The following is a 26,628-nucleotide window of genomic DNA, read 5'->3' as shown; positions in this document are numbered from 1 at the left end:
GAGCACAGGCCCAGCAAGACTCATCCACTGAAGTGATCATAGAATCATGGAATATCCTGAGCTGGAAGGGATCCATAAGGGTCATCAAATCCAGCTCCTGACTTTGCACAGGACAGCCCCAGTACTCACACCAGGTCCCTGAGGGCATTGTCCAAACGCTCCTTGAACTTTGGCAGGCTACTGCTGTGACTTTCCTAGGAGTTCTGCTCTAGTGCCCACCCAGCCTCTGGGTGAAGAGTCTGTTCCCAACATCCAACCTAATCCTCACTGTTTCCTTTGAGTTTTTGAATCACAGAGTGCTGGTATGTACAGTGCAAAGCCACTTGACCTTACTGACAGAACTTGAGTTTACAGGGATTTAGGAGATTTAGGTGATGCTGGTCCTGCTCATTTGAGCTTTCCTCTGCACAACCATTTTGTATCCCTACCCTTTGCACTCCATATTTGAGTTCTTTCTGTATATTTGACAGCAGCTTGCTTTCATTTCAGAGATGTTCTTTTAACTGGCTTCATGCAAAACAACCTGAGTTGCTGCATATTCTAGACCATAGGGAAAAAATGCAGTCTGCATATGCTCAGTGAGAACTTTCGACATTTCATCCTCTGAAGAAGTTTTGTTTGTGTCAATGAGGTCCAGTGCAGGGGTCAGCATGCATTTATGCATTTATGTCAGGGCTAATGTGGGACTTGGAATTAACTCACAGAACTGAACTAAAAGCAAACATCCTTTGTGTCCTGTGCTCCAAACATTATCTCCCTCAGGCACATCAAAATAAAGGGGAGAACCAGCAGGGTTGGGGGGCAAATAGTTGGAACTTCAGAGAGGGAAGGAATCACACCAATTTGAGTGGGAGGAGGAAATAAAAATGTATGATTGAAGGGCATGGATGAGGGGAGAAAATTGTTTTTTCTAGGTAATATGGGAGGGATTTTAAATAGATTCTCAAAGGACAAGAATATTAGATGGGGAGCTGGGCTAGAAATGGGGCGAAGGGAAGAGAACTGGTGATAAGACTGAAACTGTAAGAGGATGTGGGATGGAAAAACTATAAATGGCTGCACAAATAATTTGGAACTGAGAACCATTCACATAAAGAGAAGCTGACTGGAGGTATATGTGAGAAAAGTTGGCCTGAGAGGAAGCAATGAACTAGATGGGCAAAAGTTGAAAAAGGACATTGAGAATAAAGGAGTTGGAATCTACTAAATATGGAGGCATCTACTGGCTGAATCTAGGAATGGAGAAAAGCTGAACAAAGAGCTGGGAATTGATAGCTCAGGCTGGCAGAGAAAGGAAAGCACAGTGTGGGTGAGTGGGAAAAAAGGGAAGAGGGAATATCTAGAGAAGAAATCTAAAATTATGTTTCTGAAAGCAGACACCCAAAACTCAGAAACTTAGGTAAATCTAGAAGAACCCAAACTGATTTGTATACGCAAATGCCCAGCTCAGCACCCAAACATTCTTCACTTTGCATAAGGCAGAGGAATCAAAGCATTCTGCACAAAGGCACCAGTGGTCACAGGGCTTCTTATACCTAAAGTGCTGCTGCTCTGCTGCTGAGGTGTTAAAACAGAAGCTCAGAGGGAGCCCTTAAGGCACAGAAATTCATTCCTTCCTACCACAAAGCCGCTTCCCCAATCCTTTGCATAACCTTGGTCTCCCCAATACCTCCTCCCACCCTTTTTTCTCCTCCTCCACCTCTTGCTAACCCTTATCTGCTCCACCACATCCTCATTCCCCTCCTGTCCATAGACTGCTCTGCTCATTCTCACGTACTGCTTTGACTCCCCAATAGCAAAAAGTAACACTGTGGGGAACCAAAGGCATGAAGGAGGATGTGGCTGGATGCGTGGAGAGAATGGAAAGAAACACAGAATGGAAAGAAAGTCACCCTGAAAAACCTGATCTAATAGGCCTGCTTTGAGTAGGGGGTTGGATGGGGTGACCTCCAAACATCCCTTCCAACCCAGGTTCCTCTGTGATCCTGTGTGCTAATGTGAGGTGTTCAGCTAAGGCGGACATGGGTGAGTTATGAGTGAGGAAATGAGAAAGAATATCTCAGCTACTACTGTTTTCATGCTCTCTGGGAGACATTCACATTCCCCAGCTCTTGGAATAGGATTGATTATTTCGTTTATATACAGACCTCTCTAATAGCACAGGCTCAGCTGGGCCAACTGAACTGGAATGTGCAATTTTTTTTCAGAGAAGAAAAGTGAAACTTGGGGAAGTTTTAGCTACTGTCACAGTTGCTTTAAAGAGCAAGCTCTTCATCTACTTGACTGTAATACATAAGCGGGTTCATTACAGTAGCATTTTTATTACAAACTCTACATGTTTAGTGTTTTAAGCATATGGGTATGCAAAACTACGTAAATCTGATTTGAGTGTATCTTAGAGGAAGAAAAGGTGGCGAGATAGCAAGGTAACACACAAAATAAATTGGAAATAAATGCAAAATCTTGGAATTGGTACCACAGTCTGTGTCATATCATAGTCTTTCCAATCCGTAATCCATACATTTTAAATACACAGGTGTGGGATTTCCACTGAGAACATACTGTTCAGGGAATTCTCAAAGGAAAAATGCTCATTGTGCTGTCATCAGTAATAAAGTCTTTGCTATGAATTTACAATGTGCAATTACGGTACAAGGAAAATTTTGAACAACAGTACAAATACACTGAATGGAACTGCCACGTGATAGATGTACTAGTTATGAAGATGGCAGAATAGTTTGAATTAAGCTCAATGATAATGAAGGGAATTTTGTTGTGCGGAGATCTAAATGAGGGAGGAAAAAAATAGAAAGAAATGGAAGAAAGTCAAAGAGGTTAAGTGATACAAATAAACTGAGGCAAAAGGCTTACTGAGTAAAAGAAACCTGGCAATGTACAGAGCCTAAACCCTGCTGTAATCACAAGTGAAGACAAACACGGATTGTAAGATTCTGTCAGTGTATGAATCTTGAAATGAGGGTATAGAGATAAAATGTCATGAAGGAGGAGACCAAAAACCTCCAGCAGATATACTGGGATGTGTGTGTCTGCATTTTTCAGGAAGTTTGGAGGACTCAATAAATGTGGGCTTTCAGGTAAAAAATAAATAACAACACCTTTAGCTGCAGTTCTGTCTGGTGCAGGTGAGTAGTAGCTTGCATCTAGAAATGTCTAAAACTCTCTTTGACTGAGTAGAATTTAAAAATACACGTTACCACTGTAAATTATTATAAGCAGATTATCTGTATAGCCAGTGCAATTTTTCTAACTTTGATGCTTCTGATGTACAGCTAGAGGGAGTATTGTGGGTACAGTTCAGTATTTTGAATTTAGCTCACTGATAGTTTCATGAATAGTCTTTCTGCAGGACTTGATTAGGAACCACTCAGCAGATAATAAAGATGATTTTTAAAGCAGGCTGCAAAGGGCCAAATATAAGCTGAATATCCAGTTGTAGTATGAACATTTGCTTTGAAAGAGGATTGATGATCTCTAACAGCAGTGGGCTGCAAAATGTTCCAATGAACTTGTCCTAATCATGGGTCATCTCTCCAAACAACAACCCCCCCCTGACCTTTTTTGATCACATCTGCCTGTTTAGTACTTGGCCACCTTCAGAGAAAGCAGCTCCTCTGTAATTTTGCAGAACCTGTGATTTAGTCATATTCATTTTGGTATTTTTGTCTAAAACAGCCAAAAAGCTTCTGCTTGCATGCACAGCTGAATGGCAATAATTCAGCTTGCCTAGACTGCCTAGCATCCCGAGCAGTTGGATTGTGTGGCAGACAAACAGTACTCTGGCAGAGAAGCAGCATCATTTGGTCTCCTTCACAGCTGCAACACATGATTATTCACTCTTTTTGCCACAGATGAAAAACCTAACCAGAAACAGATGGGGAGCGAATATTTTTAGAAACAGTATTTCAAAGCATTAACAAGAGGAAGAGAAAAAGTTTTCAGCTTTGGAGATAAAATTTTAAGCCTTCTTGTTAAAGTATATTCAATATTACTTTAATTTCTTTTTTTTTTTTTACCAATAATACTATCCCCCCAAGATAATTTTCTCAGAATCTTTGATTTCCATGTTTCTTGTGGTCAAAACCAGTGTAAAATGCAAATTCTTTAATTCAAGTATAACTAGTTGCTCTAAATTAGCATTTTATAGTAATGCACACACTCAAATAGCTCATTTAAAGGTTCTTGTTTTTTGTTTGAATGCTTATTTTAATTTTGTATTATTTCTCCAGCATCTAATAGGATTTTATGCAAGACTTGCTAGGGAAATGGAAAAATAGGTCTCATAGATCTTAGAAAGCTTTTTGGTAAGCTTGAAATGGCTTTTTTCATATCCTAAGCATCTCCACAATTAACTCACCAGTTGGCTCTTTTCAGTTATCACAGTTTTCCTGCAAAAGGAAATGATCCTTCTCCTTCAAATTACAGTGTCAGAGAAGGATCAGTTCTGCTTTTGAAGCTGTGTTTGTGATAAAGATATTTTTATGAAGAGAGGAATTATTACTCTAGTTTTCTTGAATATCAACTCTGCAAGTGTGATGAGTGCAAATGTCTTTAATCTCTTTTTCATTCCAGGCCAGCAGTGCCAAACATCATCAGTACCAAGCAGAGAAGTCCTGAGTTTCTAGCTCAGCAAGAAGGAAGCTTAATTGTGTCAGTGTTGGGTGCTCTGGTCTTCTGAGAGCTGCCTTCAACAGCTTCCATCCTGAAACTTCAATATGGATGCAGATGGAGTTATCCAAGTCTGATTTAGTGAGTACTACAGTATTTCCTACTGGAAGTAAATCCTTCCAGTACAATTTTAGAAACAAAATGTCTTCTTAATTTGACTCATCCTAACCCCAAGTGAATGAAAAATGATCCTCAAATTAACATGATCCTCAAAGCATAGTAACTAAAAGTTGGATTACAAGATTTTTAGAAGCATGAAAGATAATTCTCTGCTAATTTTTGGCACTGACTGATGTATTTATCAAGTTCATGAACCGGGAATAAGAATTGGGAAGTAGTACTTCGGGATGTTTTTTAACCAGGAGCTTTTTTCTTGTTTGGCTCCAAAGAGACACTGTAGGCCATGATGCCACCAGATTTTCACTTCCACAGTGAGATTGTTAGTGCAGATAACACTGACTGTGTTTAGATATAATTTTGAGAACTCCGGTCTGTAAGAAGCTCATCACTTTCAACAATTTCTGATTTCAGTGAGGAGCAAGCTCTGAAAAATTTCAGGTTATTTAGTGATATTTGGCATGTTGTACTGCATTTCAATATTGCTAAAAAAAAACCCCTTCTCTTCATTCTTGACTGCTTCATTTCACCTCATCTATTTTGGGAAAGTCCTGATTTTTGAGTGATTGAAACAGTTGAGATATGTTAAATAGTGTTAAAACTTAAAATGCTAATTTTCTTACTGTTGCTTGAATTTAGATTTAATTTCTGTGCTTAGATGTACTGGGTAAATTTACCATGATGTTTCAGGTATTGAATTATCATTTATTTTGTATTTTGAGTGTTATCTTTACAGTGCAGTTGTTATTAGTTACTATAAATTGTTTTACAGTAGGGCTTAAAATCCACAGTTAAAATCTTGAAACTCTTTTGTACTGGAATTTTGCAAAAACATGATTAAACACAACTTATTTCCAAGAAAGATTAATGAGTGAGAATCAAGGCATCACTGTGGGGGAAAGGAAGACAAAAGAACGGGAGCAGGAAAATAAGTAAAACTGCACAAGAACATGGTTAATTGATACATTCTAAATGGGATGGGGATATAAATGCAATTCTTGGTATACAGGACCAGAAAATGTTCAACTGGCAGGGTTTTTGCACAGGAAAAAATAGTGAGAAATATATACATATATGTATTTTAAAATTTCCTTCAGTACTGCAGTCTCTTTCACAGTAATGTATTTCACCTCTTAACATTTGTTACTGAGTTTGACACCATTGAGGATGTTTCCTGTTAAATTAAAAAGTAGCTACAGATGGATAAGGCCGTACAACCCAGTGCATCTTTTGTTCAGACACCACACAGGAGCTGTATCTGCAGAACTGAATGCGTGACATGTGCTTGTGAAGTAATCATTTATTATGCAAACATCAAAACTTCATTATATCTAAATTTATTAAATATGTACATGTTATTACTATTTAAAAGAATGAGTATCATTCCAAGATCTGCAAACTTCTCTCTAGCTCTGAGAGCTGCGGCAGAGCCTGTATTAATGCTAGTTTAAAAGCTGGAAGCTAACGCGGTGTCACTGTGAGTGACACAGCACCACCTGTGGAGGCAAAACTTCATTGGCTGTATTCTTTAGTTACAATACAATCAAAAAAAAAAAAAAGAAAAAAAAAAGAAAAAAAAAGAAAAAAAAAAGAAAAAAATCTTTCCTGACAACAATATATTTGTACACTGTTTAAATTTCCCAACTCTGTCCAACTTGGAGGATGGAAGCAAAAAATTCTGTCATGATTGGGATTCTCAGATGTTGAAGAAGGGAATTCGTACCAGAAACATCTGATGATAAAGGCTGTTTAAAGGCAGAGAAGGGGGCACAGGAAGCAAAGAGAAAAAGATGCGTCCATCTCCTCTGCTGGGATCCAGCCAGGAGCTCTCAATATCTGTCTTGCTTAGGGTCCCATGGCCTCAGTGAGGATAATGCTTCCTATCAGTGGCCCCCCTTCCCATCACCTCTCCACTAAACTGGTAGGTCAGCTTCTTCTTAACTTTCTTGACCTCCCCTGTCTTGCCATAGTTTCTCAAAGCCCGTGCCATCTTCTGGTAGGTCATTTTCTTGCGGTTGCCTTTTTGGATGCCCCAGCGATGCGCCAATGCTTCTTTGTGTTTGGAGGAGAACTGGAAAGTACCTTTCTCCTTGTCCACCCACCAAATGCTGTCCTTCATGTCCCCACTGCGAAGAAGGTCCAGAAGGAACTGATACAGACGTATCTTTTTCTTGCTGCCTGTGTGAGAGTCAAAGAAGAAAGCCAGTGGAGCATTAGTATTTGTGTGTAGTTCCTGGCAAAACAGCAGAAAGTATCTAAGCTAGCTTGGGAGACAGAACTTCTTCAGTTTGCAGCATTTATAACAGTAGACAATATAACAGTATGAGGACAAAATGTGGGTCGATATACCAAGAAGAAAAAGCAAGAATAAGTAATTCCAATGGCTGACCTTCTGAAATTATTTTGCTAATTTGAAGCTCATTGAAAAACATTGCTAATTCAAAACAAAAACCTAATTTTTGGCAGGTTACACAGAATGTGACTCTCAGATATTGAGCAAAGAGAGCTAAATATTTTTTAAATTGCTTCTTCCTTGACCTTCTTGTCTTGGTTTTCCTGGTTGTTAATAGAAACTGGAGTACAAATGGCAAAAGCCATTTCCATTCAGGAAGCCTGAATAGGCAAAGCTGAAGGAGGCAGAGGAGTACATTAAGAAATGAGGTTTGAGATAGTTACGGTTGTGAGGTTCAGAGGAAGGGAGAATGCAATGAATCAGGGAAAGAAAAGATTTGGCAGTGGCATAAAATACTAGCACAGCAGTTCTACAGTTTTATTCATTCCCCTCATGCAATATAACACCTGCTCAGTTCATAGCTTGACAAAATCCTTTTGTTTCCACTGACCTGTTTCTCCATGCATAATTCCAGGCCCGGGGTCCACGCCATCATTCTCCCCATCTGAAACTTCCAAGGGGGGGCTCTGCCTCTCTATGTCCTCCTCGTCAGAGCTGGGCTGAGGTGGAGAGAAGTACATCCGGGGCAAATAGGACACCTTTTGGAGAGCAGAGTAGTTGAGGGAGAAAGCAGTGACAGAGTAGAGCATCAAGATTAAAAAAGGAAACGAAATGAAGAGATGCACAGAGAAAAGGGGGGAGAAAGAGTTATGGGAAAAAGTTTAGTGTAATACTGAGTGACTTAGTTGTTGACTTTCTAATAAATGCCATCCTATTAAGAAACACTTTCAGATAACAGTCAACGCTTACACATGTACAATGATGCACCTTTACCAGAGGGAAGAATGAATAACATTGTGAATGCCAGAACTTTCTCATATCTTATATCCAATGCAAGTAACACTGCCCCTCTTCCCCATCTGTCCCCAAAGCTTGCTTTCTTCCTAATGAGTTTCTGATCCCGGTTGTCTATCCCCAGAGTGAAACTTCTTTTCAGAACAACTTTTTTCCTAACACAGACCATCTGGAGCTGAATTTGAAAGAGATGAACAGTTCTGCCCTATCATGGCTGGTTTTGGCTCTGTTGTCCTCTTCCTTTCTCAGGCACAGTACCTCCTGATGGCACTGAAACCCTATGGGACTGCATCCAAATTTGGAGATGGGATTGTACCGGTCTGTCAGCTTTCTGTCATAAACTTCCCCCATGAGGAGAGGAGTAGCCTTAACACTAAGATAAGGATATATCATATCAGCCCATATTCTCTTTTTCCAAATGGCTATCTGAAAATTCCCCATTAGGGGGGAATTTCTCATCTGCAAAGCTAGCAAGCCAGTTTTTGTGATAAATCCTCTTGCCCTTATATAGAGGTGTTGCCAGAAGCAGTGTGGAATATACCTAATCTCTGTAAATTTTCAGTTGTGGTCTGGTTTGCTAGGAAACATGACCAGTTGGCACAAATTATTGCATCTTCTTATTTAATAATGTGAAACAGGTCCGTCTGAGGGGCAGAAAATAAGAGCTCAGTCCCCACATTAAAAAAACCCAACCAACATTCCCCAAACCCGGCAGCAGATCTTATGCAGCTTTCATGAAATGGGACAGATGATAATCCTTGAAAGTGAGCTCCTTTTGTACTGCTCTTCTCCTTCACCAGGAAAGGGTGTTTTGAGCCTGATGCCCTCCCAGGGGACCTCAGACGCTGAAGCGGGCAGTGGGTGTTCATGAGTCACTCACCCTGCGCCGGGTTTGGCCCAGTGGGGCTTTTTGGGTGAGTTTTGCACCACCTTGAAATGTCCCAATAAGGCGTGTGCCAAGGGCTGGTTTGGGGCACAGCAGCTGGCAGTTAATGAGTTGGCAGATTGGCTGCAGCCGATCTGGCAGGAAGGGCAGGATTGGGCAAGAGTGCGTGTAAGCTTCCTGTCAGATCCCCAGGAGTGAAACTTCAGCCCTCGCCACAGTCACCTTCAGCTTCTTACAGTTAAGAAAGCTGCAGCCTCGGGGGTAGGAAGGAAGGGACAGACTGTGCCACGGGGGAAGGGGAATGAGAAGGCGGGACAGTGTCCTGCAGGGGAGGGGAAGGGACATTGGGAGATTTCCCCTGCGGAGAAAAGGGCTGTGGAAACTTGGAGTGCTTTGGGAGGTTTGATGGGAGTAAGGAACTGCTTCTCTGGGGCTGGAGTGGGATAGTGGGACAGTGGGACAGTGGGACAGTGGGAGAGTAGGACCGTGGGAAGGGACATGGTATCTTTCCAGCAAAGGTAGCTGCAGAGGCCAGCCTGGGGAGTTGAGCGAGCTTTCCCCATGCTGTCCCCACTGTCCCTGACTGCTGTATCTTTCCTTACACTTACTCTGAACCTGAAACTCAGGAAGGGCAATCAATACAGTGTCACACAGTTTTGGGACAGAGTCACAGAGGAGTGGCCTGCATGCTATAAAGAGCCAGGTTACTAATACAGTTCTGGAGAGAGAAAACTTAAGGAACTATGAGCTACTGTCCATATTCTGATGTTTTCTCAGGGTCTGTGGCACCCATGTGTGATTTTCCTCCTTCTAAAAGTTCTTCTCATGGTTTTCTAACTTTCTTTCATTCTTCCTTCAGAATGAATTTTTTTTTCTCATTTTAGTATTTCTGAGGCCCTTGTTGGGCCCTTTTCAAACATATCTTGTTCATGAACAGGTTGAACTTCAAATACAATTCCACAAAGTAATGTGATATCCACAGAAAATTAAAGAAATATCTTTGCACCTTCCTCCTTTACTGCAAACAGTAACTCTAAAGCTGCAGGACAAGCATGCTAGTTAAAAACTAGCAAATTTAGAGGAGGATTAAAACTTGCTTCCTGCTTGTTTCTTTGCCTGGGACTGTGACTGAGACACACCAGAAGCTGAACTTCAGAGCACACCAACTACTATTTGCATGAGCTATTCTAGGAATAAAAGTAAAGTAAAGTAAAAAGCCAAAGATCCCCTGCTGGTAAGGAAAAGAAGGGTAGTGGTGAATTCTACATACTGACATCTGCAGCTTGGTAGGGTGTGGGGCAGGGAGATCACAGTGCTCTTTATCAAAAGTTGTAACAAAATTAGTTCCCTGCCTTTCATCCTGAATTGAAAGACCATAGCTGAGTAGAATGAACGTGGATAAGCAGAAGTGCCCTCTCTTGCTTTTTGGTTGTGCTTCCAAAGACATCCCTAAAGGGGCTCATTTTTATCCTTTGCCCTTGTTCAGAGGTCATGGTTGATCATTAGGTATTAGCAGTTGCAATGAGCAACTGAAACAACTTGAAGCTTCCCACAGACTGCTGTTCCATGATGCATTTTTTTATATCTGTAACTTTCTGTTCCTAATTCTTTGTTTGTATCTACATCTTATATTCTATTCCTGATTTTTTGATGGCTTGCAGTTTCCTGTTGTCAGTGTTAACTTACTCATTCTATTTTTTCTCTTCTTTCTTTTTGATGAATACAGTATTAACATACAATTTCAGTTTGCTTTGAGCAGAGAAACCCAAAATGCTAAGCCCATGCATGTGGTTTTTCTCACAAAGTTTCAGCAAGGGTAGTGTTAGATGCAGCATTGTTATCAGCAAAAACTCTTTTCTCCAGCTTCAGTTCGACTCTGTCTTGTATTTAGGACATTTCATGTACATTGGGAAACTCTTTAGCACAAGATCTTCCAGCTTTCTTACTGTTCCCAGTAATGACTTTGGACATATTCTTGTAGGATCAAGAGTGATTTCCGCATCTGCTGTGCTTAATATCTTTGCAGTATGATGGAACACCTTATAATTTCAGCTTCAGTGAGAATTCAGTGGTGCTTTGGTGACTACTGCATAGTGGAGTATCTTTTTGTTCACAGGGAAATGCCTGGCTTCATGTAAAATCTGAGCAAAGACAAGACAGTGTGCTTTGGCTTGTGACTTATTTACTTACAGATAGAAGCACAAGCAGGGTCTCCTCAGCCTGTGGTAGAATTGTCAGTGACTTGTCTTTGTTAGTATTTCTCATACAAGTCATATAAAATTGTCAGGGTTCCTTGGAAATATTTAAAACTTTACTACTACTTCAAAGCTCAGAATTACTTCATGACAGTCATGGGTACCCTTGCTATGATGATACAAAGTTTCTCAGCTTCAGTTCATCTGCAGAATTGCAAACCAGTTGATTTTCATTCCAAATGAAACAAAAATTGAAATTCCAAAAACCTCCACAAAATACAGTTCTCATTTTAGACAGTGTGGGGAGCATGATTTCTCATTATCCAGGTAAAAAGAATGTTTAAAATACATTAGTCCTGAGAATGAAGAGCTTTACATCCCCTAAGAACCTGAGTAGCTGATTCCAGAAATCTCTTTCACTTCACAGTATGCATTGCCAATGTATTATTTTCTTAACCATTAATTACATCTGAAGTCCTGAGCAGGGTTGACCATACCTGGTGGTTGAGCCCGATGTGTGTGGTTGGGATTGCAGAATCCAAGACGTGCATTTGCTCGATCTCCATGTGCCTGTAGAGCTGCTGCAGCTGGGGAGGCTGCACACTCTGCAGCTCTGTGAAATGGTTGTCTCCAAAGGTCTCAAATTCACTGTGCATGTGGTGAGGGTGATATTCCCAATAATGATCTAAAGAAAGTAAAAAATAGATTGTCCATCAGTGCAAGATGAAAAAACATGGCATTTACCTGGCTTTCATTGATTCTTACTCTGGTCACAGCCCTTTCTGCCCCCTCCAAATAACTCCTCTTGACCTGTTTGTCTCTACTGACAGTCTCTATAGATCCCTGTAAAGTTTCTTCTAATCTCATAAATTTCTGTGACTGGGAAGTATAACTTAGGACACTTTAAGTAGGAAAATACTCTCAGATAGTGAGATGGATTTAAATCATAATTTGACACAAGATGCAGAAGATGTTAATGCTGGCACCTTTCTCAAGAAGAGACCATAACAAGTTTCAAAACACTGTCATTCTTGAGACAACAAATTCTACTGATTTACACACTGTCATATTCTTATTACACTCTTCCTCATGGCATGGAAATGAGGAGGTGGGAAAAAATGTAAAGATTATTCTGCAGCTATCTTTAGTCTTTATATTACTATGCTAGCAAAATTTCAGGAATGCTGCAGAAAAGTAACTTCCTGCTGTTTTGCTATATCACACATTTTTAAGAACCAATACTAGAGAATAAAAGGATAAACACTTGGAAATCTGGTGCACACTGTATACAGGAAGGCTGAATTCTAATGCAGACCCATTCTCTACCTTTTTTATCTCTTTAGTACATTTGACATTTCTGTGATATTTTGGATTTTTTTCAAAAATATAAAGATGTACTTAAATAACCACTATAATCTTTCCTGATTCATTTATCTTTGAAATTAAATTCCATATCATTCACAGTTTTATATTTCTGGCTTTTTTTAGTTCAACAGAAGCCTTCAACTTTTTTAGAATGTCATATTTGCTGCTCAAAATTTAAAATTTTCAACAAAATTTGAGAAGTATTGCTAATTCTATTTCTCAGATACAATAGCTGCATGCAGAATTTTGCCTATATTTATGTGCAACCTGTTTTTAAAATCAGTGTCAACACTACATCCTCTGCTCTGACTGAGCTTGGAACTAATCTTCCAGGGTTCATCTTTCTGTGTATCACTTTATGCAAGGCTGAAATTTCTTTATGCTATTCTGTGTAACAATTCAAATTTATATCTTGCGTTCTCTTCCCTTATTAAATTATTAAAAATAATTCCTGTCCTCCCCTTTACATGTTTTTAGGTTGCTGTCATGAACTCCTACAATCTACTTCTAGTTATCCCTTAAGCTAGCTTCAGCTCTGAGTCTTTCAGTGTAAATCAACATACCCACCCTCCTATTCACATTTTTGCACTTCTCCAAGCTCCCTCCCAGCTGTTGACATCCTTCCAATAACACAATGGACAGTTCTGAACATGTTCCTCTAAATGTAGTTAAATTTATAGGGGAACAATTGTCTCGTTCTGCAATATATGCTATTGTGCATGACATCTGGATATTAATGTGCTATGAATATTTTTCTTAAATATCAAGCTAGTTCTTTTTCTCATCTCCTGTCTCCTCATCCTCCCCCATTTGCGTTTCAAACAGTTAAGTATAATCACATTGAGGATTTGAAATCCAGGGGAGTGCCTTTGAATGTGGCTTCCTTTGGAGTGAACTCAGTGATGTGTTTATACCAAGCACACTTGTACCTGAGAAGCTGTAAGTTCTTTAGCTGCCTTTGTGCTCAGGCCTGTAGAAATCTATTTGGAGCCTCTATGAGATCATTTATGACACCAGCCCTTACTTTTTTGTCCTTTCTGCTTTTCTGATTCATGAATAAACCTCTTCACTGCATGTGAAAGGGGTGGAAATGTGCTTATAAAAGCATCCAGGGAGTTGCTGCATTACTTTGCTTCACTCTGTTCTATGGCACTTTCTGTGGACTATGTATGGATTTTATAGCCTTAATTACAATGCACAGTAGCACTTCTTCATGTTGCAATTCAAGACAAAAATTTCAGTTTCTAGTGTGAAAAAGTGGGGTTTATGGATGCAAAGGACTCAGATGTTTTTATATCCACATCTACTTCAACCCAGGAAACAGCAGTGAGTTGAAATCCATAATTTACCTAAGGCTGTGTCCTGATAGGAAGCTTTGAGCACTTTCAGTGTGAAACCTTTCCATTTAGTTGGAAGACTGAGCCACAGTAACTCATGTTTTCTCTGGGTTAAATTACTGCAGATTTCTCTAAGTAGAGCCAACCATTAAGGTCCCATACTCTGTGGGCAGCCCTGCATATTAAATTGTTGAGAATACATCCCAGGAATAATCTAAACTCTTGTTCCTTAGAGTGATGTGGCTCTGCTTGCTGTGTGGAAAGTGCTCTGTCAGAGGACAGTGTATATTCCCAAAGATCCCTTGTCACTGGTAATCCACAACAGCAAATGAGATCAATGCATAATTGGGGGGAATGACAAAGCCCAGGAAAAAGTCTCTGAGGCTGTCAATGGCAGGTCTTCAGCTGGGGAATGTCTTACTAGCAGCAAATATGGTGGTCAAGAGAGAACAAAGAACATTTCCAACCTGCATAGCCATGAGTATCTGAGCACCCTCTAGGTGGTCTACTTCTGATTATTTTAAAATATTTTTTATCAGTAATGTTTTTATACTTCGAGATACTTCTTAGTTCTTTGGAGCCTTTGAAGGTTACTGTTGCCCCAGAACTGTTTTAACTTTTCCTTTGGCAGATTAATTAGCCCATGGAACACTATTTATGCATATTCATGTTAATAACGAATTTGTAATTATCCTATTAATTACTAAATTCCTTTTTTAAGGAATTAGATGCTGCTGTAAAAATAAACTAATAAAATAATGCTATTAACACAGCATATAGGATTGAAAGTAATGACATAATAGTATTACACGACCAAAAAAATCTATGTCAGAAATTACTTCAACGCAAACTTATGTCCAAATGTTCAAGTTGTGATAGGGAGCAAAGTCCTTATTCTTTCCAAATATCTATAATTTCCCAGTAATCCTTAGGAAAAACAATATTGGTTTAGTAACATTAGAAGAGAAATTACAAATCTTCTCCACAAGTCCTTCTGCAGTTAACCAGCCAAGTTATCACATATGAAAATAAAGAGAAAAATTTAAATATCTGCAGATATTTGAGTTACCAGAAACTCTTTACTTTTATGCTCTTTGTTAGTGTTATGTCAGTTACACACACCAGTTTTGTTCTTTTCTCTAAAACATGAAGGTGGAAGGAAGAAAAAAGATAGGAGATAAAAATTCTAGAAATGGAAAGTGCCTGTTCTTTGGGTATAGGAAAATGTCATTAAAAGCCAAGCTATACCTACACAATGGAGTCATTATGAGAAATTTCATGTGAAGTGAAAGAGGATGTGAAAAAAATTCTCTCTTACAGAGGCATAGAGATTATGTTTGTTTTGGTCTTGTATGTAGTGAAAGGTTAGAGGAAGGACAGTAATGAATTCTGAACTCCCTCCCATGACAGGGAGGATGTTAGCCTGTTGGGAAGCAAGAGCTGACCTAAAGGCATCGTGTCAATATTCACCATGGAGCTAGATCCTCACTCTCCAAGTGGAAAACCCGACTGAACATTTTCATGCCCCTTCCCATCGCTGTAAATTGCTTTGCTGCTGTTTTAATAGATGAATAACGGTAGAACCAGCGGTCAGAATATGAAACAGGCTCCAGGAAGGTATTTGTAATAGACGTGGAGCAACGGGCTGAATCTGCATCATGCAGTGCCAAGGGGTGCAGCAGCTGCCGGGGCAGCAGTGGGGGCGCAGCCGGGAGCTCTGTCGCTCTGTCGGCGCCGCGCTCTGCCCGGCGGGCACCGCTGCTCCAGGCTGGCACAGCCCCTCAGGGGCCGCTGCTCCAGGCTGGCACAGCCCCTCGGGCACCGCTGCTCCGGGCTGGCACAGCCCCTCGGGCACCGCTGCTCCAGGCTGGCACAGCCCCTCGGGGGCCGCTGCTCCAGGCTGGCACAGCCCCTCGGGCACCGCTGCTGCCAGGCTGGCACAGCCCCTCGGGCACCGCTGCTCCGGGCTGGCACAGCCCCTCGGGCACCGCTGCTCCGGGCTGGCACAGCCCCTCGGGCACCGCTGCTGCCAGGCTGGCACAGCCCCTCGGGCACCGCTGCTGCCAGGCTGGCACAGCCCCTCGGGCACCGCTGCTCCAGGCTGGCACAGCCCCTCGGGCACCGCTGCTCCGGGCTGGCACAGCCCCTCGGGCACCGCTGCTGCCAGGCTGGCACAGCCCCTCGGGCACCGCTGCTGCCAGGCTGGCACAGCCCCTCGGGCACCGCTGCTCCGGGCTGGCACAGCCCCTCGGGCACCGCTGCTCCGGGCTGGCCTCACTCTCCAGCACACGGTGAGCTAGGACAGGGTTTCCTTCACAGCCCCGCACTGCATAGCTTATAAGTTCCCAGTGTGTTTTGCACATCTGAAAAAGCAAGTCAAGGAAAAGAGCCATAGAGGAAATGAGAAAAATATTGGAGGAAACTGGAAACTCAATGTCTCGATCAGACACTACAGAATCACCCTTGAGAAGAGTGCTGTGGTCCTGGGCAGAGCATCGGTCTCACCTAAAACAATGTTAGAATCTCATTAGCTCTCACTTTACAAACTTTGTGACTTTAATTATGCCAAACATTCAAAAACCTATGGGTCAGGCCCCATCAAATCTTGAGAATAGCTTTGAAGGGAGAAGATTTTTTAATGAACTTTGGAATTCTTTTCCCTACATCATTTAAGACTAAGGTTCACACGTTTGGACTTTCCTTCACTTCTATGTGGGCTAACAAAATCAAAGCTGATAGTCCGAAATAGTCACGTTACTGCAGGATGTGGGACAAAAATAAAATCCCAGGTCATGAAATCTAGTAAGTTCCATGAGGCTAGCAACAAAGTGAACAAGGGCCAGCACTCAGCTTCATACAAAAAGTGATTTTTATTAAATCTATAATGTTTGCTGACAACATAGAGACAAAGCTGCAGTGGAATTTTGTAATTACAAAGATTGCATTAGTGTTACAAAATACGCTGTTGCACTTACAGACTTACAAGCTCAGGGTAGGGTGATGGACTAATACATGATCACTCAAAGCAGCTTCTGTCCAGCATGACTGTGTCTCTGTGTTTATTACAGTATTTAAAACAGAGTTACACTGCAGAAAATAATCACACACAATGCTTGTGGTGATGAACATATCATGTTGTGGTTTTGCTTGTTAATTTCAGTGTTCACGCAATGGAAATAATTTCCTAAATATTACTCACTAGTGGAACAAATCTACAAATTTTTTTGTGGACTTCACTACCTATTTGTGAAAATAAGTAAGTAAGGGATAATAAATAAGGTGTAAGGGTTTCCTTTAGTACCATATTTGAGGGAAAGGGACAGTAATGCATGTAGAGAATTAGAGAGAATTCTCTAGAGATTAAGACATTGCCATCTCCCTTTCACAAAATTAATTTTCTAGCAGTGAGAGAGAGGTAGTCTGACACCTCAGGATATTTTCTTATTTCTGTAACAGTCCCTTGTCAGTAAAATCAAGAGTATTATACTGTCTAGTGGCATCTATTTGCATTAACTGGTAGTATTGAGGTGCATAGTGGTACTAAATAGAACTGCAAAATTATTTTTATGTATTGTCAGTGATCTCACTGTACCCCAAGCTGAACTTCTCTCTCACAATTCTGTTCTTATTTCTTCTTTTTATCCTCCTATCATTTCACTGCTATTACTGCAGCACCTTTTTGCTCCTTTCCCCCTCAGTTTTCCATCATTGTGCCTTTATCCACTTTGTTCTGAACACTTGGTACATATTTCTAAATGTACTTTGTGGCATACTTTTCCTGCTCCTCTGCATGTCTATCCTAAAGACTTTATACTTCTGTCATGTAAACAAAATGAAAGCCAAAGTTGGGTTTTTCAATGTTTATCAGAAAGAAGGAAACCACAATAATTTGTGGGTTTTAGTCTCCATCTGTATTTTTTGGTTGTTCATTGCTGTTTTGGACTGTGAGCAATTCAAGACAGCACAGGGCACAGGTATTTATACACAACCAACGATATTACAGGTGCTTTCATAAATTAAAATTTGATTGAAATGTGCAGGCTGGGTTTAGGTTGCCTCTTCCATAAGCACTTACTGTAGGAGTTAGAATGTTTTTGGGGTATTTAGGACAAGTGCAGCACAACTTTAGGAACAGACAAATTTCTGTTTAAAGTGTGTGTTTAGGTACTGCTTAGGCTATAACCCATATAGGTCACTATCCAGGTTTTGTTGTGTTCCTCATGATGAGTAAAATCACGCTAGTGATCTGAGAAATGTAGCTTAGAAGCAGCCTTTCAGTAGAAACATGGGCAGTAAACCAGATGGGGTGATAAAATGATGAAAGAGAAAGGGAAGTTTTTTGCTTGAGGTAGCCTAGACTTAATGACAGAAAAGTTATTTCCCAGTGCTTTTTCCTACATGGCATCTTTTATATTTATTGTTTAATTGTCACAATTGCCTTTTGAGACAATCAATGTTATCCTGTTTTATTAGTGTGCAAACAGGTACGGGGTATAATGTAAAAACCCTGAATTCCCATGTGGAATTTGCTGGGTTTGATTAATGAGACTCGACAGATGCCATGAGATAACTTATAAAAACTGAATTAATTCTTTGTCTTCAGGTGGTAAGAATATCATAGGTGTTTCCTGAATGAAGTGTAGAGAACAAATTTAGGTAGGAATCTCTTTCAGCTAAATGTTCAGAGCGATCTTACTCAGTAACTCACTGCTCTTTTGTTGCCACAAAAAGTGCTGTGCTATGATTAGTTCATGTCTTAAATTATAACAGCAATGGGTCTAGTTGCTATATCAGTGGGATTCTTTCAGGGAAACTCCAGGACCTGCAGGGACTGCCACCACTAATGGAGTAGAACGGTGCTTTTCCTTCCTGAGTCAATATTGACTCTGGTATTTCCAGGGTGCTGTTGCTGGACCATTGTATTGCACGGGAGACAGAATTCACACAGCAAGACTCTCACCTCTGCATTGATTTAGAGTCCAGTGCCCAGGCAACACTAAAATATAGACACCAAGGCTTTGAAATCCCATACATAAATTGAAGTAATAAATAATCATACAGCATTTTTACATTGAGTTATGTTTATGTACAAACAGCTACAAGGAAGTTTTACATAGATTTAGAGACAGGAAGTACTTGGGTGTACTGGAGAAAGAGTGAAAGTTAAAGTTAGGTGTGGCAGCATGCAATAGAGATCAAAAGAGAAAGAGAAAAATATATGGAGTTGCAAAAGGCTAAATACCAAAGAAACCTAAGCACAAATAGATTATCCAAGACCTAAGTGAAATGGGAGTTGGACATGGGAACACAAGAAGAGGAATAGAGTGCTGCGAATCCATGTTCTTAAAAAGTTGAGAAGCAAGGTGAATGCTTTTGATCTGCAGAGGAAAATAAAAACACAGTAAAGATAATGAATGATAGAGATCTTGAGATCCCACTTTCCTGGGAACTCCTTGCATCATAGAGTGCTTTTTAAAATGTTCTTTCAGAGAAAACATGTTGCAGTTGCTGGGCTGGAACAAATAATATAATAATATTATATTATTAATAAAATAATTTTTGTTCCTGATTCAAAAATGTGTTCCTATACATTATAGATTACAGCAACAAATTTGTTATTTTCTTGTATGTCCTAAATCCATTTCCTGTGGCAACCCATGAGACTTTATGCTCCAAGGAGATATTTTTTGACTTACCACCATGACTCTCTCCATCACTGTTGAGATACTGGTAATAGTCATGGGGCTGTCGGTAGAGGTCTGACTCATAGGATACCATATCTTCAGAGGGCTGTAAAAAGAAGAGGAATTTTTAGAACATCAAGTTTACACAAATCCTTTCCAAATTATTCATATAGTTAGTGAAGGGCTTATGCCAACCCATTTTATACTGCTTAGGGAAAGAAAGGGGAGACTTCAAGTTATTACTGAATCAGCAGAAATAAAATGTGTGATGCCAAACACTGGTTTTAGGGAAAAAAAAAAAGTACAGAAATCCCTTGTATCCCATACTCCAGCCTTCTGAGGATATTGCTTTAGAGCTGTTATAGATATTAGGCACAAGTAAAGGTGAAATATTTTCTTTGGTAGTAACAGACATTTTCTTTTATTGATAATGATGATGATGATTATTATTCCTGCACACAAAAAAGAAAGCAGAAACTTGTCTTGCCTAAACATATTGTTTCTATATTGTCTGACTAAATGGTGGCAGTCTGTCAGAGGGTAGTGACACTGACAGAGGGCATAAACACATTTTCTGTCTCAGTTACTGCCCAAGGTGACCTCTAAATGTTTGCTGCCTTAAATCAACTGCACAGGGCTTTTAGATACCCACAGTGAAGACTTAAAAAGTCCAAATGTGGGGCAAATAGTGAGTTATGACCTGTTGGATGCTTAGCTGTAGAATCGAAGTCTCCTCTATCTTCTCAAAACACGTGACATAGGGTAACCGGCCCACTTCTCTTCCTCCTCAGGCCTAGTATTCCAATTTGAACACTGAGTAAGATCTTATGTTGTCACAATAAAGGTTTATTATTAGTTGTGCACAATTTTGTTGCTTCATTTCATGTTTCTTCTTGTTTATTTCCAGAATGAGAGTTAGAGAAAGACAGTCTCTGTCATGGGGTTTTGTTAAACCTTAGTCCAGTTAAGTTTGCTACAGTACTTCCTTCCAATCCAAACAAATTTTTGCACTGTCAACAGCAAAGAACTCAACCACCTTCTTACCTTTTTTTGGAAAGGAAATTACTTCTACTATTTCTAGATGTTAATAGAAACATTTTAATTCTATTAATGACTCCATCATAACTAACTTTGAAGGACAACTATTTAGAATAACATGATAACTATATAATAGGCATATTTCTTATGTTTATATTTCATTTGCCTATCTGTATCTCCCAAATCCTTTCCCTCCATGATCCTGTCACATTTTTGGAACATCTGCATTTTTAAAGTTTATGCTGTGGTAACAGCATGACAGAAATACAGGACAGCTTCTCTTTTTCTTACTCCTCTAGACTGCTTGAGAAATGGAACCTAAGTTAGCAGCTGCCACTAAGATCCAGATGGAGGTAGTAGATAAGCAGCTAGCAAAAGGAAAGGACTTTTTTTTTTCTGGTTTCTTTAATTCTTCTGGTTAACTCCTTCAGTTCATTCTGTTGGAATTTGGGGATTTAAAGATTGTCCCTTCCTGAAGATTAGGATGTTAGAAGACATACCAAAAGACCCAACAAAACACTTTCAGAAATTACTTTGGAACTCGGTAAATCTTTAGCAGCAGCCATGTGCTCTATTAGTGTATCATTAGAAGGCACTGGTAAGATTGTCTAAAGCTTTGTGACTTTCAGCACACACACCTAAGTGGGAGTCAGATCCATGGAATATTGAAAGCTTCAGGAGAAAATCCACCACCTGGCTACAAGCTCCAAATAGAATCGGTGGTGGTGGATAATTGCTTTGGGGAAATCTTGAGATGATGATAACCCACAGTGAAGGCTTTCTAAGGGAAAGCCTAAAAAAAAGGGACAAGCCATCCTTTAACTGCATCCACACAGGAATACCAGTGACGGGACTGGTCTCCAGAGCTGTACTGTAGGTACTGTCTCCCTTTCCAAATCTATGTGATTACAGTACAACTGCCCTTTATTCACACAGAGATACAATGGGAATATAACTTGTTTTCCAGATTTCAGGGGGGTGGTCAAAAAGTCAGTACAGCATGCAATTCCTCAATGTTCCTGCTTTTTCTCTAAGTATTTTCTTGGTGTTCTCTCTGGTTATATGTATTTACTCATCTTCATTCCTTCCACCTTTGGTGCACTCTGATCTCTGACAAGAAAAAGTAATGAGACTGTATTTTGCTTTCTTTTGGATAAAGTTCTGCATGGAATTTCTCCTTTTCACTATCTTTGCAAATTAGTTCATCCCACTCCCTCATTTCCTTTCCCTAAATATATGCTTCCTCTTAAATACATAAACTTATGCCTTCATATTCAGAATTTTAAATTATTATATTATAAATTAGAAATGAAATTTATAATTAATAATATAAATTACTATAATTCAAAGGAAAGCATGGATGTTCTGTGAAAGGCGAAATGTCTACATCTAAATGGAAAATGCATATCATACTAGTTGGGAAAAACAGAGGTTAAAAGGTCATATAAATGCACATTGTTTGAAAGAAAAATCTCTGGTTTTTACTCAACTAAAATACTAGAAACTGATAGAAATTATTAAGAAGTTAATACCTAAATGCATTGAAGTTTTAAATGCTGATAACCATTTAGCCAAAAGTAAAAAAAAAAATTCAAAAAAAATCAGTATCCTGTCAATCTAGGCTTAATTTGCTAAAATTTCCACTGATACAACAAGGCATTTATCACTCATATCTTTACAGAAGTACAGCTTGGCAGGAAGGCCAAGCATCAGTCCAAAAGTAGATAAGAAATACATATTTTAGGCAAGGAAAAGAACATTTGGCTTTTCCTAATTGTGCTTTCCTTTGTTGTCTTTTCTCAGTTTCCAAACTCCCCCACTTTAGACCAATATACATTCACAGGCAATAGTGTCTCACAGTCTGACAGCTGAGAATGAAGTATTTTACCATTCAAAAGCTACTTTTACAGTTCAAATGTGTATTCAATGATCAGAGCTAAAGGGAGGTGTGTTAAATAGACTCTTAAAACAATGATTCCCTTAATATTTGCAGATATGACTGACTACAGAGTGAGTTGCAGATACCCAACATCTAAAAACGATTTTACATAGGGCATTGGGGTACTATAAACTTTGGTTTGAAAGTCTGGGGCTTAAAATTTATTTATCATGGATTCTTGGAATTTTTGTCCTTGGATTTGTTTCCTGTCCAGTGATCCTTTTGATAAAATACGTGTGTCTATATCCTTGTTAACTCATGCAGCTGGACCAATCCATCCCCACAAAGGACTTGTAATGCCACTGCTTTCTATCTTGGTGTCTGATCTTCAAGGGCACAGTAACTAACATGGCAAGATGTATGTTAAACATTTAAAAGTCTACTTATCATAAACTTAATCAGATGGTGGATAAAGGACATAGAACAGCATGTATTCTTTCTGATTATCCTATGGGAAAGTGGAATATTTCCCTTTGTTTATTAGAGAGGCTATTTTCAATAACATGTTTTTAATTGCTTTCTGGGTTTTTGGGGGGTGGATTATTGTTTCGGGTTTTTTTAAGAAAAGTTTCTTTAGAAATGTTTTCTCTAATTAGAGAGAAGAGGTTTCACCATGTACCACGGTTGCCTCTTGTGTCAACCCACTTGCCCTGTCCTTCTCTGGAACCTCCCCACCCACACCCATTTCATCATCTCACTGACAGCTCTTCCATGACACTGAACTGTTCTGTTACTCCTGACAAAAAGCAAAGAATAGCTTATGTTTAATATTTAACTGGTGTCAATGGCCATTTGTTCTATCGGTTGTTTCCATGTAAAAGAATGACTGAAAGCTTTGTTAGGATCCCATAGTTGTGGTCTAAAGTTGGTGTCTCCTTTCATGCATGCCATGAGGTGCAGTGCACTATCTAAGACAGTATTCTACCCTCAAGTAAGAGGTCAACAAACAATACTTTCTGTCACAGACTTTGCTAAATGAAGAGTGGCCTCAGTCTTCCATCTTTGCCCTGAAACTCAAGGGAAAAGCCACAAAACCAGTCAGAGAAAGCTCAGTTGGCATTGGTTAAAAGAGAGACACATTGGACTCAACTGAATAGCAGTCTGAAAATCTTGTTATTCCCCAAGACTTTGTCAGATGATTCCAGGGAATTGTAAAATCACTAAATGCTGATCTGTTTGTTATCTTGATATAACTATTCACTGGCATGTGATTCAAAAATACTTCAGACAATTTCCAGTGATGTGCTGCTGAGACAAGCTTTAAGGCCAAGATTAACTTTATTTCCTTGGAAAAAAATTACAGTATAACTATTTTAGAAAAGATGAGTAAAAATATTACTCATTGGGCCAGCCTCACTGGACCGTGTTGACAGTGCAGTTATGTGGAACAGAGTGCTTCTGTGGGGCATTTTTGCTCTCATGAAAAATTACTTCATTCAAAGCTGTGATTTCTACAGGTGGCTACTTGAGGATTCATATAAAACTGGAACCCTCTTCAGGCTAAGGTGTTTGATTTAATAATGTTTTTGACACATAACACAACTGAGTTCTATCAAGCACTGGAAGACACAGACCCAGTCTACAGAATTTTTCCCCACAAAATTTCTAATCTTCAGAGGAAGATGCAGTACTCCCAAACAATTTAAACAGTGTTTTCCAACTGAGGGATAAGAATTGCCTAGCCCAGGCAAGAGAAAGCAGTTACTGATCCACCCTCAACTGAACGGGGAAGGGTGGAGGAGGGAAGTGTTGCTGCAACCCCTGCCTAGAAACAAGCTCGTGTGTCTCCCCACTGAAAAAGTCCCAGGAGACAGACTTGTAAGACTCTAGCTGGCAGTGCTCAAAGTGCACTTAAAGAAATTTTGAAAGTACAAACCACAAAATTATTACATTTTTGACAGTTTAATCATAAAAAAAAAAAATCAAATTGCTCCATCAAGAGCTTCTGTAGATGCAATTGGGTTTTCACTGCCAGTTGTATCACTCATCTGAACACAGTTCAGACAGATTATTAACTGCAACACAAATTAGAATATGGGTCAAACTGTGTTAGATTTTCACTCAGGTTATTAAACATATGACCTGGAATTCAACACTGGGGAAAAAAAGGCAGAAAACGTGGCTATGAGTTAATGAATGGACAGTAAATTAACAATTGGGGTTTTTTTTTTGAATGGAGATGCAGTTTTATGGGATAGCTAGGGACAAGCTTTGTGTTTCTTTTTAATGTATTTTTTATTAAGCCCAACAAGTGACATACTGAGAAATCTCTAGATACGTTTTTTTAAGCTTGTTTCTATTCAGATTTCTATTCTGTTGCACTTACAGGAAAAATTCTGTGTATTTTAGAAAAAGAAGAATTATTTTTAGAGTCCCCTCACCCTTTGGGTAGATAGGTGATTTCAGAGGGACTGATGATAAACTGAGAAAATAAAGCATCTCCCTCAAAAATAAGACAAATACTTTCAGTCATCATGAATTCTGAACATGACAGGAATTCAAAGGGCAATCTTTCTGGATGGAAGATGAGAAATGTCTTTAGTCTTTATTAAATGGGACAAGACAAAACCAAAACTTGATACGAGTTTTTGTTAAAAACCCCTTGGATCTGCATTGTCTCTTTCTGTTCTCTGACACATGTATAGCAATTACTGTAAGCCATCTACCACATAAAAAGCCAATCCAACCACCTTCTCTGACACCTCTTCAGCTTCTACAAATTTAATGAAATCTAATTAAGGCCTCTTGTACCCATTCTGCTTAGAGATTTCCCATTAAGCTTGGTTTCTGAACAACAGGTTAGTGACATAATTTTTTCATAAATAAGAATTTTTTAGCTCACCGTACGATAAATTACAGCAGTGCAACAGTGCTTCAGAGTTAAGGAAAGGATAGACCTGCCCCACAGGCACACAGATAAATTTATATCTTAGAGAAAACATTGAAAGACTCAAATAAGGACCGTAGGTTTTTTCCCCATTTGCCAGTTGCTTTTACACAGTCAGTGAATTTAAGAGAATTCAATAAAAGATTAAGTTAAAAACTGAAATGCCATCATTGAAAGGAACACACAGAGTCCTAAAATCTGCACTATGTAAATCAACATTCAACAACTCTTCTCTCACATATTAGTAGGCAGTTGAATACATAAACTATGTCAGAGACTTCAGATGATTAAGAATTACAATCTGAAGAGAGACGGCTTTTGTATCACATAGGTGGCACTGAAGAAGAGAGATTTACTGACTTGCTATAAACACCCTGTACAAAAAAACCATACAGTTAATCTGTGAAAACAAATGGAGATCAAAATCAGATACAAGTTTGGGGAGGAAATGTTAATTTCCCTTTCATTGCAGTGTTGTCACTAGTTTTATATATTGACCTAAGCCAAACTTCCTGGCATTACAAATACAGACCAAAACAGAGATATTCTCAAATAACAAAACCTGGTTTACTTTGCCTTTTGCTACTGAACCTAATGATCCATATTACAAATAAATCCATATACTCACAGGGGGAATAAGGGGAAATCCTTCCATCTTGCAAGCTTGCAACATTCAGCCAACTTCTGAGTGAATTTTTCTTAATTCAGTTTTCAAACATCCAGAATAACTGACTTGCAAAAAATCATATTTAAAAAATGGGAGGAAAAAAGGAAAAATAACGAGAAAAGAAAAGAAAATAAAAGAAAAGAAAAAAAAAAAAAAGAGTGAGATCCTTGGACTCCGTGAAGTCCCTTAGCAGTGGTGGATCTCAGGTCAGGAGGACCCTAACAAGTTTTCATAGTTTGCCCTAATAGGTTCTGAGGTGAACTTCTTCCCGAGTTGTATGCGAAGTTCCTGATTTTATCAAATGTCTGTAGAAGGCAGATAGGCCTTGGGTCTATCAGTGCGCTGTGACATCACACTTGAGCCAGTTTGCATAAATCTCATTTCAGGGAGCTGTGGCGCTGCAGCAGGAAGTCTGCCCCAGCCATGGACAGGTGCTCTGCTGTGTAAGCAGCAGCCCAGAGCCTGCGATCGACAAGCGAGGGTGTGGGTGCAGCACTCGGGGGGAGGCTGTGTGCTTCCCACTGCACACGAACCAGAACCGTGGTGCTGCTCCCAGGTTTAATGAGAGATCATAGCCACA

The 26,628-nt window shown here is 39.6% G+C and overlaps 1 protein-coding gene and 1 long non-coding RNA gene across 2 annotated transcripts; one reads left to right on the top strand and one right to left on the bottom strand.

The window, feature by feature from the left end:
• Nucleotides 1-1,045: 1,045 nt before the first annotated feature.
• On the top strand, nt 1,046-6,383 carry LOC119701074. The gene is made up of 2 exons (XR_005256992.1): nt 1,046-1,309; nt 4,591-6,383. It is a non-coding gene; the product is annotated as an uncharacterized LOC119701074 (long non-coding RNA).
• On the bottom strand, nt 6,086-26,387 carry SPI1 (Spi-1 proto-oncogene). Its single transcript, XM_038137091.1, has 5 exons — nt 26,010-26,387; nt 19,530-19,623; nt 11,629-11,816; nt 7,647-7,794; nt 6,086-6,981 (listed from the first exon to the last, which is right to left on the bottom strand). Exons 1-5 carry the CDS (start codon nt 26,052-26,054, stop codon nt 6,665-6,667), a joined length of 792 nt encoding a protein of 263 aa, XP_037993019.1. The 5' UTR covers nt 26,055-26,387; the 3' UTR covers nt 6,086-6,664.
• Nucleotides 26,388-26,628: the final 241 nt, after the last annotated feature.

This window comes from Motacilla alba, chromosome 5 (assembly GCF_015832195.1).
Source record: "Motacilla alba alba isolate MOTALB_02 chromosome 5, Motacilla_alba_V1.0_pri, whole genome shotgun sequence".
Lineage (NCBI taxonomy): Eukaryota > Metazoa > Chordata > Aves > Passeriformes > Motacillidae > Motacilla > Motacilla alba.
Note: the sequence above shows the minus strand (reverse complement) of the source record. Positions and strands in the feature narration are given on the sequence as shown.